Raw genomic sequence first — 15,863 nt, 5'->3', positions numbered from 1 at the left:
GGACGATTCTGAGTTTGGTGGTTGCCAGGAGAACGGTACTTGCCTGACTGCATTGTGCCAAGTGTAAAGTTTGGTGGAGGGGGATTATGGTGGGGGTTGTTTTTCAGGGGTTGGGCTTGGCCCCTTAGTTCCAGTGAAAGGAACTCTTAATGCTTCAACATACCACAACATTTTGGACAATTTCATGCTCTCAACTTTGTGGGAACAGTTTGGGGATGGCCGTGACATGCAATCTGCTCATGACCTGCGCGCTAGTGTATGGGTGTGTGTGATCTGCTTATGATGTGTGCGCTTCTGTATGTACGCTAGTGTGTGTGGGATCTGCTCATGATGTGTGCACTAGTGTATGGGTGTGTGTGATCTGCTTATGATGTGTGCGCTTCTGTATGTGTGCACAAGTGTATGAGTGTGTGTGATCTGCTTATGATGTGTGCGCTTCTGTATGTGTGCACAAGTGTATGAGTGTGTGTGATCTGCTTATGATGTGTGCGCTTCTGTATGTGCGTGCGATCTGTTCATGATGTGCACGCGATCTGTTCATGATGTGCACGCAACCTGTATGTGTGTGTGCGCAGCATCGAATAAGTTTAGAACAGCGTTTAACTTGCACATTAAACTGTTTAAAAATGTGCATTCACCCATTAAATTAAGCATCCAGATGGTATACCGGTAATCAAATAGAGTATGCATATATGTCATTTTAAACGTTTACTACGGACTTCAAAGATTTCTTATCCAGTTGCGCCCTCTATAGGCCATGATTACCGACTAGTCAACGTCAAGCTTGAAGCGTGGAAGAGCATTAAAGTCGACTAGTCTGTGCAACCCCTAGGCCTTGTTAATTTTATTCTGAGATGCGTGCATTGCTCTCAAAAATGAATGCAAGCCTGCAGCCGTTTGAGGGGTTTAAGCAGACTGAATGATTGTAGAGGCCGGCATACATCACCAGAGACACCATCAGTCATCTTTCCGTATGACTGCCGTGATTATCAGAATCCTTAACTAAAAGAGATAACAATGGAACAATAAAAAAAAAACCATTTAGTTGTCAGAATTTCTCCAAATATATATATATTTTATATATACTTCATGTGGTCTTGCACATCATGCTACAAGTAGATGTGGGATGAAGTTGTGAATCTGCTTGTTAACCAAATAAGATGCGGTTAAAAAATGAGAACGGCAATGCAAGATATAGAATAATAAAAATAAAGAACAGAGAAGAAGTGCAACCTGTTTGAGGCATTTCTGGTCACTGACGGGACCTATTTATTGCATCACGCTATGATGCATCCACTTTTGAAGCATTCTCATAGGTGACTAATAATTGATCTTGTTGTTCTGCATAAGACTCCCTATTGGTGTTTAAAAAATAAACAGGAAATATGAGTTACTATTGACGCCAGAACTACCGAACCCAGGCGTGAAATGAGTAAGCCTCCTTAGAGACTGCAATCAGAAGAGAAACCAGAAGAACCACATCCACAATTAACATGAGGTTGATGTCAGACTTGTGAAAAGGTGAGGCAAAAAACAGCCATGTTCAATTAACATATACGTAGAACGGCAGACTGAATCCATGACAACAATCAGCAAAACAAACAATCTGTTCTTAATAAGAAATGACGTGAAACATTGACAAATGCCTTCTCTGATCTCCCTTTTTTCTCTTCTCAGGTCGAGATTAAAACCCAAAGCACAACACAGCACCCACTACCCATTCAAAACATACTACTTCCAATATGAATCATCCTTGTGGATCATATGGTATGGGCATATTATGATGACTGTAGTAGCATGGCAAACTTGTAGGGGTATAGAAACATCTGGTTTTCTCAGACACTGTGTTGTATAGTTTTAGCTTCAGGTGGACCACAAACAGACCATTCATCTGACAAGTATTACACACAAAAATGAAAAATTGATCTATCAGGTCTGATTGTTGCACAGGTTATCAATGAAATTTGTGTCATCTATAAATGTGTGGCATTTAAGTAACTCAAATGCAGTTTATTAAGCACAATTTCAGAATCTTTCTTTGTTTTATGTGTTGTGTCTTATAACTAGGGTTGGGTATTTGGGTAATTTTGACTGCAATAATGTAAAAAACAAACAAACTTGGATACCATTCACATTTATTTCAACTCTTATTGCCAAAAAATGTCATTGTAGCTGAATACCATGAACCAAAATCAACAGTCTAAAGAACATTTACACAAAAAAGCAACTAGCCTAACTGTTTACGTTCACTCAAGACATAACCGATTGTGTTTACGAGGATATTTTGACATTTTTTGTGTGTATTTGTCCATTTAAGTGTAAAAAGACAGGGGCAATAACTCAGGTTAGTATCACGCACTATACAGTATGAGAGGCGGCTTTCTATGCGCTTGTTTTGGATGCGTGTGCAGCACAGAAAATATTGTGCGGGTCTTTTTGCGCTTGAATGGTTTAAAATCACATTAAAATCCCTTGGGTGAAGCCAGCGGGCACAGGCCCGTCCCACTATGATGGGTAGTCATACCCCCCCCCCCCAACACAGTTTATTATATTTGTAAAATAACAGTTGTTTAAATAACTTAAACATAATTACAAAATTATTATGACATATCAAATTCAAAAATAAATGAAATATTTTTTTTTTTACAGTCTATGGTTTTTGCATAATGCTTGATGAGTTTGATTGACAGCTGTGTTAGGCAATTAGGAGTCAGGCCCATCTAATGAATGTCGCGCCGGTGAGTTCATGAAGTGTGTTTGCCTGTTCACTTAGCAGTTGTGTGATAGATAAACTCTATTATAAGGACGTATAAAAACTCGCATTGCCGCGGGAGAGAACCCATCCATCAGCCCGCAAGTAACAGTAAGACTTTTCAATTCCAAGCACAGATTTATTCTGTAAAGCCGGGAACACAGTGTGAGGCACGGTCAGTAGAGTGTATTGACGAAATTCGACCTGAGTTTCGAATCCGGCTTTTGCTGAACTCGCTCTACTTCCTTTTCCCATCACATATCAGATCGGAAAGGCGTTTATTTTCAATTAAAATGAAGAAAATATTCAAAAAGTGGAAATTAAGTGTCTAACGTGTGTTGTAACCGCTGCTCATGTTTTGTATGTGGACAGGTTGTAGCTAGGGATGTGACAGTGAGGAAATTTTCAACACCGGTAATACTGGTATCACCGACTCGGCTTTTAAATCACTAATTCTATCAAACCGAAAGTAACATGCACACGACCGCTCAGGCATTCATAACACAGCGGAGCAAAGCGGGTGGTTTCAATTAATTCCTATGAAAGTTAAGCTTCCATTTGCATGAACTGAAAACGCGCCAGTGCGCACACACCGTGTATGACAGTTTGTCTGTAAATGCGCGCTCTGTGCACATTTTAGTTTCGGTTTTGAATTAGCTCCAATTCGGGGGCGGGTTGCTTGAATTGGGGGTTCATTAGCCTATTATTCTTCATGAAAAACACAACAACAAAACAAATGACAAACTCACTTAATTAGGCGCTTTTACGTTTCGCTTTGAAACCAAATCTTCCGCGATCATCTCATGAAATCTGATTCTGGTCGGATCATGCTTTATTAATCGGACACGGACAGTTTTTATTTGTATTGTCTGTTCTCTAACTGAACTAAATTATTTTATTACTATAAAAAAATCTAAACGACGGTGGGGTCGGTGCCACGGTGGGCAAGTGATGTAACCTGTGTTGAGTCTGAACACCAGTAACACCGGCAAAACGACTATCGTAGCAAGCCTAGTTGTCGCTACAGTCTTGGGTTATGTTGACTGACACTGACTGGGCACGTTCGTGACTGAAACGTGGTAGTTTTACAAGGTGTGTTCTACGATTAATTTTTTCAGTAGGATCAAAGAAAATAAGATTGAAATGACCTGAATATTGAGTCCGTCCGTTATTTTACCTGAAAGCATAGGCGTAATTTGCGGGTGGCACATGTATGCCCCCACCACTGCACAATACTCCCCCCCAGTCATATTAAAATGCACACTTAACAAGTATCTGAATAGGTTTTTGATTCACAACCCTACTTATAACTCAAATAATAATACTACTTATGACTTCTGAAGAGATGGAAATCATAAGCCGCGTTTCCACCGCAGGAACTTTCCCCAGGAACTAGGAACTTTGGGGTGGTACTCGGTGTGTTTCGACCGCAGGGTCTAAATGAAGTTCCGGGTAAATATTTCCCCCTCCAAACGGCCCTGCTCGCGAGGTAGTACTTTTTCAAAGTTCAGGAACTTTCGGGGGTGGGACTTGGGCGCTGAACATGCTGATTGGTTGAGCTCACGCAGCATTTTATTTCAACCGGCATCTTTAAAAGTCTTGCGAGGTTCGTTCTGCGTTCAGTAAATATCAGTCTTGCTCTTTCTGTCCGATGACGTGCGTTGTCTCAGCAATCGCACGGTCAATGTCCGTAATAGCCGATAATAACATACGTTGTTTTATTTTAAATCTAGCTTTACGAGCTTTCAGAATATGCTTTAGTATCAGTGCTTGTCTCTTTTCCGCCGTTTTGTTAATTACCTCTTTAGTAAACCAATACATAACCAGCAAAAGCAGCGCTGCTTGCATCTCCTCCATACTTGTTATTGTTGCAGAAAGTATCGCACAAAAATTATTATTGTCCGTCGCTGACTGGGAGGAACAGTCGCCTAATCTTCACGGTACTTTAGACTGCAGTGGAAACGCAAACAGTAGCAGGTCTGGGGGAAAAAAAGTTCCTGGTACAAATTGATCCGGGTAATTTCGGTGGAAATGGGGCTATAGACTATATACAAGGTCTACATGCATTTTCCATTTTCTAACGTCAATGCAACCATTCGCTCTAGAATTTACGATGAGATGCCATTCTTTTGCTCATCAGTCTATTAAAGGTCTACAGGTGAACTGTGGTTGGTTTGTGAGTTAAATGGCCTCAGCCTATTAGGGGTGTAACGGTTCTTGGTAAAAAATAAAAAAATAAAAAAATAAAATACCGTTCTCCACCCACGGTTCGGTATGCACTTGCACCGCGGTTCATCTTAAATCTGACGACGCATCTATGATATGGTTTGTTGAACATAACAACGTGTAAAACAGACAAACAAGGTTTAACTAATGTATGTTTCTGTCAATGGATACACATTCTGGCTTTCCAATTCCTTACAACAGCAATGATCAACAATGCATTGTTCAATGCGAGTGCCGTATGCTCTAATATGAGCAGTCATTTACGCCGGCATCTCCCGGGTGCTGATAGGGCGAGAGCGCAGGTGAGACCTGAACAACACACGTTGCTATTTGTGTTTAAACTAAACTAATTTAAGCCTTGCAAACATTCAAGCGCAAGACACGAAAGAGAACTCTGACAAATATCAGTCTTGCTCTTGAACAGACAAATTCACACAAAAATGATGTTAACATGCCCGTCTTGGCCAGTATCCCAGCAAACATAGTAGGTTATGTCTACAATGCACGTGTATCAGTACCAGTATTTTGGATCTGAAATGTAAAATTTCATTACTTTATTCAATTTCTGTTCCTGAAAACTACTGTAAAAACCTGAAAAACACAGTTTATATTATTTGTATCTTTGCTCTATTGTATTTATTTGTCTTGTTGCTTGTAGTTTGATTATTTATTCTTATTTCTTTATTTTAATTTGACATTAGTCCTTTTCCCTGAACATAGCATATACCGAACTGTACCGCCATTTTGAGCGATCGGGGGTTAGATCACCTTAGTCTTGACTACTTAGGGGTGGAAGAGAGCGCTGTTCAATGATGTTTTGATGATTATAACTGTCAACTAAGGAAAATCCCAAATTCAGTATCTCAGAAAATTAGAATATTACTTAAGACCAATACAAAGAAAGGATTTTCAGAAATCTTGACCAACTGAAAAGTATGAACATGAAAAGTATGAGCATGTATAGCACTCAATACTTTGTTGGGGCTCCTTTTGCCTGAACTACTGCAGCAATGCGGCGTGGCGTGAGTCGATCAGTCTGTGGCACTGCTCAGGTGTAATGAGAGCCCAGGTTGCTCTGATAGTGGCCTTCAGCTCTTCTGCATTGTTGGGTCTGGCATATCGCATCTTCCTCTTCACAAAACCCATTTTCTATGGGGTTAAGGTCAGGCGAGTTTGCTGGCCAATTAAGAACAGGGATACCATGGTCCTTAAACCAGGTACTGGTTGCTTTGGCACTGTGTGCAGGTGCCAAGTCCTGTTGGAAAATGAAATCTGCATCTCCATAAAGTTGGTCAGCAGCAGGAAGCATGAAGTGCTCTAAAACTTCCTTGGACCTCAGAAAACACAGTGGACCAACACCAGCAGATGAAATGGCACCCCAAACCATCACTGACTGTGGAAACTTTACACTGGACCTCAAGCAACGTGGATTGTGTGCCTCTCCTCTCTTCCTCCAGACTCTGGGACCCTGATTTCGAAAGGAAATGCAAAATTGACTTTCATCAGAGAACATAACTTTGGACCACTCAGCAGCAGTCCAGTCCTTTTTGTCTTTATCCCAGGCGAGACGCTTCTGAAGAGTGGCTTGACACAAGGAATGCGACAGCTGAAACCCATGTCTTGCATACGTCTGTGCGTAGTGGTTCTTGAAGCACTGACTCCAGCTGCAGTCCACTCTTTGTGAATCTCCCCCACATTTTTGAATGGGTTTTGTTTCACAATTCTCTCCGGGGTGCGGTTATCCCTATTGCGTGTACACTTTTTTCTACCACATCTTTTCCTTCCCTTCGCCTCTCTATTAATGTGCTTGGACACAGAGCTCTGTGAACAGCCAGCCTCTTTTGCAATGACCTTTTGTGTCTTGCCCTCCTTGTGCAAGGTGTCAATGGTCGTCTTTTGGACAACTGTCAAGTCAGCAGTCTTCCCCATGATTGTGTAGCCTACAGAACTAGACTGAAAAGACCATTTAAAGGCATTTGCAGGTGTTTTGAGTTGATTAGCGGATTAGAGAGTGGCACCAGGTGTCTTCAATATTGAACCTTTTCACAATATTCTAATTTTCTCAGATACTGAATTTGGGATTTTTCTTAGTTGTCAGTTATAATCATCAAAATAAAAAGAAATAAACATTTGAAATGTATCAGTCTGTGTGTAATGAATGAATATAATATACAAGTTTCACTTTTTGAATGGAATTAGTGAAATAAATCAACTTTTTGATGATATTCTAATTATACGACCAGCACCTGTATAGTCAAAAGGTTTCTTCTTTGTGAGATTAACTCAATGAATGTAGCATGCTGTTATAAAACAAGAGTAAAGTGTTAGAGAACCTACCCAGGAAGCACCGCTAGTGTGTGGTGAGTCACAAACTGTGAGCGCCAGATATATCTGCTGCACATAACTAACTCAACATGCCACAAGACACATTTATCTACATAAACTGCCTGAACACATTTAGAGCACTGTTAGAAAAAGGAGGATTAGGTGTGCAGTGTTCAGATTTTCTTGGGCTGTTACCAAACTTGGAAATATAACAAGACAACACTTTTGATGAAAAACAACAATTTTAGGGACTGAACAAAACGAATCTGTATGTCCCAGCCAACATTTTATGGTGGGGTTGATGTAGGTACGATGTGAGCTTGAGGTATCGGCCACCAATTGATTCATCCATGGGCTCCATGTTGGATTAGCTCTTATGAATCTCATATCTGATTGGGGCTGACTTGGAACCCATTTGGGGAACGTATCTCAAGCCCAAAGCGGGCCTACACTGGCCCCACCAAGAAATTCAACTACAACAACTGCAGTCTTACCGTGGTATCCGCAGCAGTGACTGCGGTGGTGGGAATGTGTTTAGGGGCCGTGTTTGTGGATTGACACACCACACAGCCCTGTGGCCCCAAGGTGATAATGACTGAACCGCAGCCTCTGCGTATCAGCTCCAGGCCTACTCGACTGGCATCCTCCGCTGAGGTAACGGACAGACAAGTCAACAGCTCTGCCTGAGAGAGAACAAGATAAAGCGGGAAAAAGTCACATGTATGCTAATAACAGTTATGCTAAGAACTAATATGTAATATGTTTGTATTCTAAACCACAATTACAGTTGCCAGAAACATGTCCGTGAACTCAAACTGCATTTCAAAATCTAGGTTAGTATTAATATGTTTTTTCAAGTTGTATACATTGACATTAGTTCATTAGCATTATACCACGGTCTGTCTGAATACCTGATTCTGAATCATATTTTGATTGTTTTGAAGTTGAATTATCTGCGCTGTCCAAAAGCTGCTTGGTTTGAAAGTGACTTTTGCGTGTGCTGTCGACGATACAACATTTTGCAAATGTAACCGCAGAATTCGCCAACCTTTATGTCATTCGGTATGAATAAGTGTGTAAAGCCTGAGATCAAACTGATCAAAGTGTAGTGTTGGCATTATCAGCTCTTTTAGGTCCTGCAGGTGTGAAGAATAACCCCCGCTCAGGCCCACCAAGCGAGTGGAGATCGTACTGAAAGATCAGGGCAGTAAGTATCCCCTTTGTATTTGTGTACTTTAAGCTTTGCCATCAATCTTTCCTAGCTGGCTGCCAAAACAGAAAAGCGCACACATTACTCATCAATGTGTGGTTATCTGCTTCTGTAAACTGCCGATGATTCATCGTTCACTCTCGCAACTGAAGTCGTCGGGTGAGAGCCAAGCATGTACACGAATGCGTGCGCTGGGACGAAGGCTGAATATAAGGGGTTGATTTGTACTGAGGGCTCTCACTTTTAAGTCCCACCTGTACATTTTTCCCCCTCCAACCTCCCAGCCACATCAAAGCTGCCCTGACGGAGCACTCTGGTTCAAACTCTCAGTCACGCTGAAGCTTTCGCCCCAGGCCAGACTGACACACCATCTGTGCATCTGCCTGCCTGGTCGTTGCTTTAACTTTACTGTTTCCCATCAATCCAAGCCCTTGTCTGTCATCTTGCCCTGCCACGATGTGAAAGAGGGTGGCCCCGAACATAACAGTTACTGTAAGACACAGCTCGTCATTTCTTGCGCTTGGCAGGTAGGTGACTTTTCAAGCTGTTGTATTTTGTTTCTAGCATGCGGGTCATGACCAGGCAGGATAACTGAGCTGTTGCTTTACCCTAGTAACCTGCTTTAACAAACCTGAAAGCCTACAGGCAAAATAGGCTCCACGGGTTAATGCAGTCAACATGCAATTTGGGTTAAAAGTTCACGTCAACTCGCTTTTTGGAATTTGTATTTTAACATTCATTTGTAATGTCTTATTTTACGTTCTAAAAATGCAATACACTAACAAACACAAAGCACCACACAAAAAAAATCATTCTGAACATGTAATATCAATGCAGGGGCGTAGTTTGAGGGGTGATGGGGGTTGGCAACCCCCACAATAATCAAAACAAGCAAGTACAACCCCCCCAATATTTATACCACGGTTAATGGAAACATAGAAGTAGGCTATTCATTAATTATATACACCGATCAGGCATAATATTATGATCACTGACAGGTGAAGTGAATAACACTGATGATCTCTTCTTCACCTGTTAGTGGGTGGGATATATTAGGCAGCAAGTGAACATTGTGTCCTCAAAGTTGATGTGTTAGAAGCAGGAAAGATGGGCACGTGGGGAGTGAAAGCTCATCGGTGTACATCGCACGTTCAGAGCTTTTGAAAGCACTAAGTTCCTGTACAAACTGAACGGACTAACCATCTGCTCAATATGACTGACGCCCGCTTTATTCAATTGTGCATGAATCATTAGAAAGCTTTTTAAACGTATCATAACCACCCTTACTAGGATTAATCACATTATATTGTATTTATTGTAGACTAACTTTTTGTAGAATTTATAATAGATTATCTGTTAAGGGAATAGATTTTTCACTAAAGATTTACACTCACCTAAAGGATTATTAGGAACACATACTAATACTGTGTTTGACCCCCTTTCGCCTTCAGAACTGCCTTAATTCTACGTGGCATTGATCAACAAGGTGCTGAAAGCATTCTTTAGAAATGTTGGCCATTTTAGTGCAGTGAACTCATTGTCATGTTCAAGAAACCAATTTGAAATGATTCAAGCTTTGTGGCATGGTGCATTATCCTGCTGGAAGTAGCCATCAGAGGATGGGTACATGGTGGTCATAAAGGGATGGACATGGTCAGAAACAATGCTCAGGTAGGCCGTGGCATTTAAACGATGCCCAATTGGCACTAAGGGGCCTAAAGTGTGCCAAGAAAACATCCCCCACACCTTTACACCACCGGTAACAAGGCATGATGGATCCATGTTCTCATTTTGTTTACAGTCTACCATCTGAATGTCTCAAAAGAAATCGAGACTCATCAGACCAGGCAACATTTTTCCAGTCTTCAACTGTCCAATTTTGGTGAGCTTGTGCAAATTGTAGCCTCTTTATCCTATTTGTAGTGGAGATGAGTGGTACCCGGTGGGGTCTTCTGCTGTTGTAGCCCATCCGCCTCAAGGTTGTGCGTGTTGTGGCTTCACAAATGCTTTGCTGCATACCTCGGTTGTAACGAGTGGTTATTTCAGTCAAAGTTGCTCTTCTATCAGCTTGAATCAGTCGGCCCATTCTCCTCTGACCTCTAGCATCAACAAGGCATTTTCGCCCACAGGACTGCCGCATACTGGATGTTTTTCCCTTTTCACACCATTCTTTGTAAACCCTAGAAATGGTTGTGCGTGAAAATCCCAGTAACTGAGCAGATTGTGAAAAAATTGCTTAAATCACCTTTCTTTCCCATTCTGACATTCAGTTTGGAGTTCAGGAGATTGTCTTGACCAGGACCACACCCCTAAATGCATTGAAGCAACTGCGATGTGATTGGTTGATTAGATAATTGCATTAATGAGAAATTGAACAGGTGTTCCTAATAATCCTTTAGGTGAGTGTATATCACAACTGTGGCATGTTGTGGCTATAGTTTCTATGTGTAGGCTGCTATTTTTCATAACTAATACTAGATAAGTTAGAATTGCCTTAAGCATAGAAATGAGTAGCCATCAATGGTCTTAGCTGTAATTATTGTAACAAATGCTATAGTTATCAATTACAGGAACTATGTTGCTTTCGGACAAGTACAAGTTAGAAAGAGCTTTAAAGTCCGGACCTTTTTGACTTATTGACTAAACTATTGGTTTTCCCCATGTGTAAAATGGATTCTGCTAATAAAAACCTGCCATTCAGAAATGATGGGGAGATGACAGGAAATTTCCATTTTCAGTATAAGAAAAGTTCTTTAAGTAAAATTCTGTCAAGCTGAGGTTTTTGGTGCTTAAATATATAATACATATATCCTATGTACATTTTGTGGGTGATACCACAAAATACCATTGCAGCCCCAATGTATCAACACCCTGACAATCACAAATAGCAATAAAGTCCATTTGTTTATGTAATATTTTTCTTTATGTAAAATGACTGATTTGTCTTTCACCTCAGACTCATTGCAGCAGAAAACATCAGATGCTTTGTAGAAATCAGAATGCAGGTCTGCGATAGCAGGAGCTGGATTAAAAATGGTCTTCACTGTAAGAAATATAGAAAATGTTATTCACACATTGAGTTATAAAAGGACATTTTGTTCTTAGAAGGGAGAAATGCAAAAACCACAGGTAAAAATGCAAAGATTTCTATGATGTCATATTATCGTTATGAGTTATAATAATTAGTGTGCACGCAGACACAGCTCTATCACAGAGACTGACACACCACAGTTCACGTCAGACAGCAGTCAGTATGAAACTTGCCCTATGAACTACTTGCATTCGTTTGATTTGATACAAGAAAACTTTGCTCCTTTCTCAACACAACCATATTTTCATAACAACGTCATTACTGAGCTATTCGTTCCCTTTATCTCTTTCTTTCTCTCAGTCCTCAACTTAAAGTGTTCTGTAAAACCCAACCGCATAGGAAGTGACTGTAACCGAGGCACTATCTCCTTACTTCCTGTCGCTGAGGGGATTTCTCATTTGTGAGCTTAGTAAACAATGCAATTTAAGAGGTGGGGACATTTAATGCATCATAAAGAGCATTTCTGCTGAATAATCTCTCCCAGGTTTGAACATGGTCCTTACTACACAGAAAAAGAATGGCTGTAAGAATTATCATGTCTGTTGCTGCTTATGAATTTATGCTAAAGAGGGCCCATAATCTAATACGCACAAAGACATTTTGGGAACCTTAGAGTAGTTTCTACTTTATTGGACTCAGAAAGTATTTGGACACTGAAGCTGCACTTAAAAATATATTTTAACCGTCTGGTCCCTGCAGACGAACACATGGTCGATCACATACAATATATACAATTTTACTTGAACATAACAATACCGTGATAGTTTAATGATAGCAGAGCTGCTATAAACTGGTAAAGGGTTAGTTCCCCAAAACATTTTAATTTGGTAATGAATGACTCACCCTCATTTCATTCCAAACCCGTAAGACTTCGGACATCTTCAGAAAACACAAAACCGATTTCTGTCCCTCGATTGAAAGCTACGCAACTACCACTTTGACACTCATTAAACTAATCCATATGAATTGAGCGGTTTAGTCCAAATTTTCTAAAGAGACTTGATCGCTTTATATGATGAACAGATTGAATTTAGAGTTTTATTCACATATAAACAAAACGTTGATCAGGGAGAATGATCCTCATTGGTTCTTGCTGAAGCTCAAACCTGCTGAGTAAAACGAGAATTGTGTAGCTGTCAATGGCAATGACACTCAGTGCAAACAGATTCCTGTGCTTTGAAAATAAATTTTGAATGAGCTAGTATTTTATATACAATGAATAGTGATTCAGACTCCAAAGAAGACAAAAAAGAACCATGAAAGTACAATAAAAGTAGTTCATAAGACATTCAGAAATTCTGAGAAGCATTCAAAGACAGACAGCAATGACAGTTCACTGTAAATACTTGTGTGTGTGTGTGTGTGTGTGTGTGTGTCCGAATTTTCATTTCCTGGGTGAACGGTCTCTTTAATAAAAGTGAGAGTATTAGGAAGCCTTTAGTTTCCTCGAGTGATCTAAAGAGAAATCCGCATTGTGAAGTGGACAACGTAATATGGAAGAGGAGGAAAATAATGAGGGAAAATAAACGAGTGCGTGAGATGAATGAATGAGTCATGCGAACCCTTCACAGTTCAGAGATGCTTTAAAAAGCTCCGAATGAAAAACAACAGAAGCACAAGTTAAATGTGAGCTAAATTCACACTAGAGTGATCTAAAGTATTACATTTACACGTCAGCTGCATATCAGCTTTGAAGTTAACCCAAATGAACTACAGTTGAGGAGAGAATCAAAGCTAGATGGCCCTTTTTAGGAAAACAGGTCTCTGATTCTTCTCCAGTGAGCCTGTGGGGGTGGCATGTGCGTAATCCAAGCCTTGAGCTCCGGCTAAGTGCTATTTGCGCACGTCATTGTCTGATGAATTCATCCCAAGTGATAGGCGCATAATCTGGGCTAATGGCCTGTCTCTTAACACTTAATATGGCCCGCTAACGGGCTAAACAGCATGTATCTGGGAAGCTCTGAGGTGGTGAATGTGAATATCGGGGCGCGTTGGTGTGTTGGGGGGGGGGGGGGGTCCATCTGTGTCATCCATCTGTGGAATAAGCTTGTTGCATCTCCATGACAAGGATACAAGCCGTCTCTGATCAGTGGGGACCTGAACATACAAGGTGCTAATGATATCTGAGACACAGCCGGTTGTGTTATTTTCCACAGGAGGGCAAAGTCGTGCTTTACTCTCACCAATCATTGGGTATAAGGAGCTAAAAATAGTTTGTAGAAAGTGGGAGTGAAAAGGAAATAAACTATTGTTGTTACATGATTATGCTAGTACTCCATTTGGCGAATATACAAAAATAGGACCCCAACAGTGTGGCACAACAAGTCATTTTATGAAAGACCTATATGACTATAATGGTTTCTAGTAAAGATCCTTTTAAACTAGGGTTGTAATCTCCCAGTCGATTAGTCGATTATTAGTTGATACGTTCTGGCTCGACCAAAATTCTGATTGGTCGATTTTTTGCAGCGTTCATTTAATTTGTTTTGCCGTGTTCATTTCATCGGGTGGAAAGCACTAATCGCTAATGGGGGTGTTTTCAGAGCACCCCTGTTTCACAGGTAACAGTCTGTCTTCAGGACACCCCCATCGTTTTCTGTTCTTTTGGATTAGCCCAACCAACTGGAGAAGAGAGACAGATTGAAGTACGCTACTTTGCTGTATATTAATTATTAAACAATAGCCAGGTTTCCATCCAAGGATTTTTTTGTGAAAAAGGTTTAGCGCATCAAAGTGTCAACTATCGGCCATTGTCGAGACAATCTTTTTCCGTTTAACTTTAGCGTATAAATTCTATGTTGGACACATCAAATGTTTGGAAACACTTTTTGTCAGAAAAAAGGGCTTTAACGCAATTTATTTGAACATAATGTGGTGTTGCTCCCGTTAAAGCACAGTTTCTCTGTAGTTCAAAAGCGCATTAAAGGGATAGTTCACCCAAAAATGAAAATTAGCCCATGATTTACTCACCCTCAAGCCATCCTAGGTGTATATGACATTCTTCTTTCAGACGAATAAAATCGGAGTTATATTAAAAATGTTCTGGCTAATCCAAGCATTAGAATTGGATTCATAGTTGCTCTGAAGTCCATAAAAAATGCATCTGTCCGTCAAATAACTGCTCCACGTAGCTCTGTGGTGTTAATAAAGGCCTTCTGAAGCAAATCGATGCGTTTGTGTAAGAAAAATATCCATATTTAAAACTTTACAAAGTAAACTTTCGACCGACCGCCTTCCCTGTTCAATTTATGGAAAAATTGTTGAAAGTTCCCCTGCCGATCGAAAGACTAACACGACCAGGTCCGCTCGTCATGACGTCACGTACGCATCTTGAGTTTCACTTTCAACATTCAACGCCGAAAGTTTACTTGGTAAAGTTTTGAATATCAGGACAGAAAAATGCCTTTTATTTCTAAATTATGACATTTTATTATTTAAAAATCATACTAACAATATAAGTACACCTCAGGAAACATTATAAAATTATTTAAAAAATCCACGCCATGGGACCTTTAATAAAATGTAATAATATACAAGTTTTGTTTAAAAAATATAGCACCTTAAAAATCTCCACAGCTCGTCAAAACTTAAAATGGGGCATCTGTCAAATGAAGGAAGCTGTTGGTGTTTCCAATATAATATGTTACGTCTGTATCTGAATAAATAAAACGATTGCCGTAAAATCATGATTTCAAGGGCAGGATCATGGCTACTTGACAAATAAAAATCACAAACATTAATATGTAATATCATTTTATCTCAAGCTAATTAGAAAAAATAAAGTGGGTTGATTCCAAAAAGCTCTAAATTAATTTTAGAATTATTAAGACGGCATGTATACACTAAAGATTGTTGCTATATGACCAAACATTTTACAGTACCAGTCTTTTTCATGGATAGTAAAATTTTGCATACAGGACAGTTAAGCTGCTCTGTGTACAAACCCATGGGCTGTCAACCCAAGCTCACTCAAAAAAAATGATACGTTGGATTTACCTTTATATGTCAACAGGTTCCACGTAATTGGGTTATGTTGAATTTAACTAACATTGTTTATTTCAGTGATCTTAAGTTTTTTACGTAAGGTTAATTCAATGTAATTTAGTTAAATCAGGATAACATTCTTAATTTTGTCCAAAACTATTCAATTAAAGTAATCCAGTTGAATTGATTATTTTTATTTAGTGAAATACTATTTTTTTACCAAATTTACAAAACCTTATACAAGGTCTTATTGGCTAGCCAGAAGATGGTTTTGT

At 39.9% G+C, this 15,863-nt stretch overlaps 1 protein-coding gene across 2 annotated transcripts in view; it reads right to left on the bottom strand.

Moving 5' to 3' along the window:
* Positions 1-15,863, bottom strand: part of rbks (ribokinase) — a 49,983-nt gene that overhangs the window by 11,886 nt on the left and 22,234 nt on the right. For both annotated transcript variants that reach the window (XM_079832478.1, XM_079832477.1), the window contains exons 7-8: positions 11,465-11,556; positions 7,798-7,986 (exon numbers count right to left, since the gene is read on the bottom strand). In XM_079832478.1, the coding sequence (XP_079688604.1) occupies positions 7,798-7,986; positions 11,465-11,556 (281 nt within the window). The remainder of the gene's footprint in view (positions 1-7,797; positions 7,987-11,464; positions 11,557-15,863) is intronic.

The sequence above is a fragment of the Gobio gobio genome, assembly GCF_949357685.1.
Source record: "Gobio gobio genome assembly, chromosome: 13".
Classification (NCBI taxonomy): Eukaryota; Metazoa; Chordata; class Actinopteri; order Cypriniformes; family Gobionidae; genus Gobio; species Gobio gobio.
The sequence above is the reverse complement of the archived record's forward strand: the minus strand, read 5'-3'. Positions and strand labels throughout refer to the sequence as shown.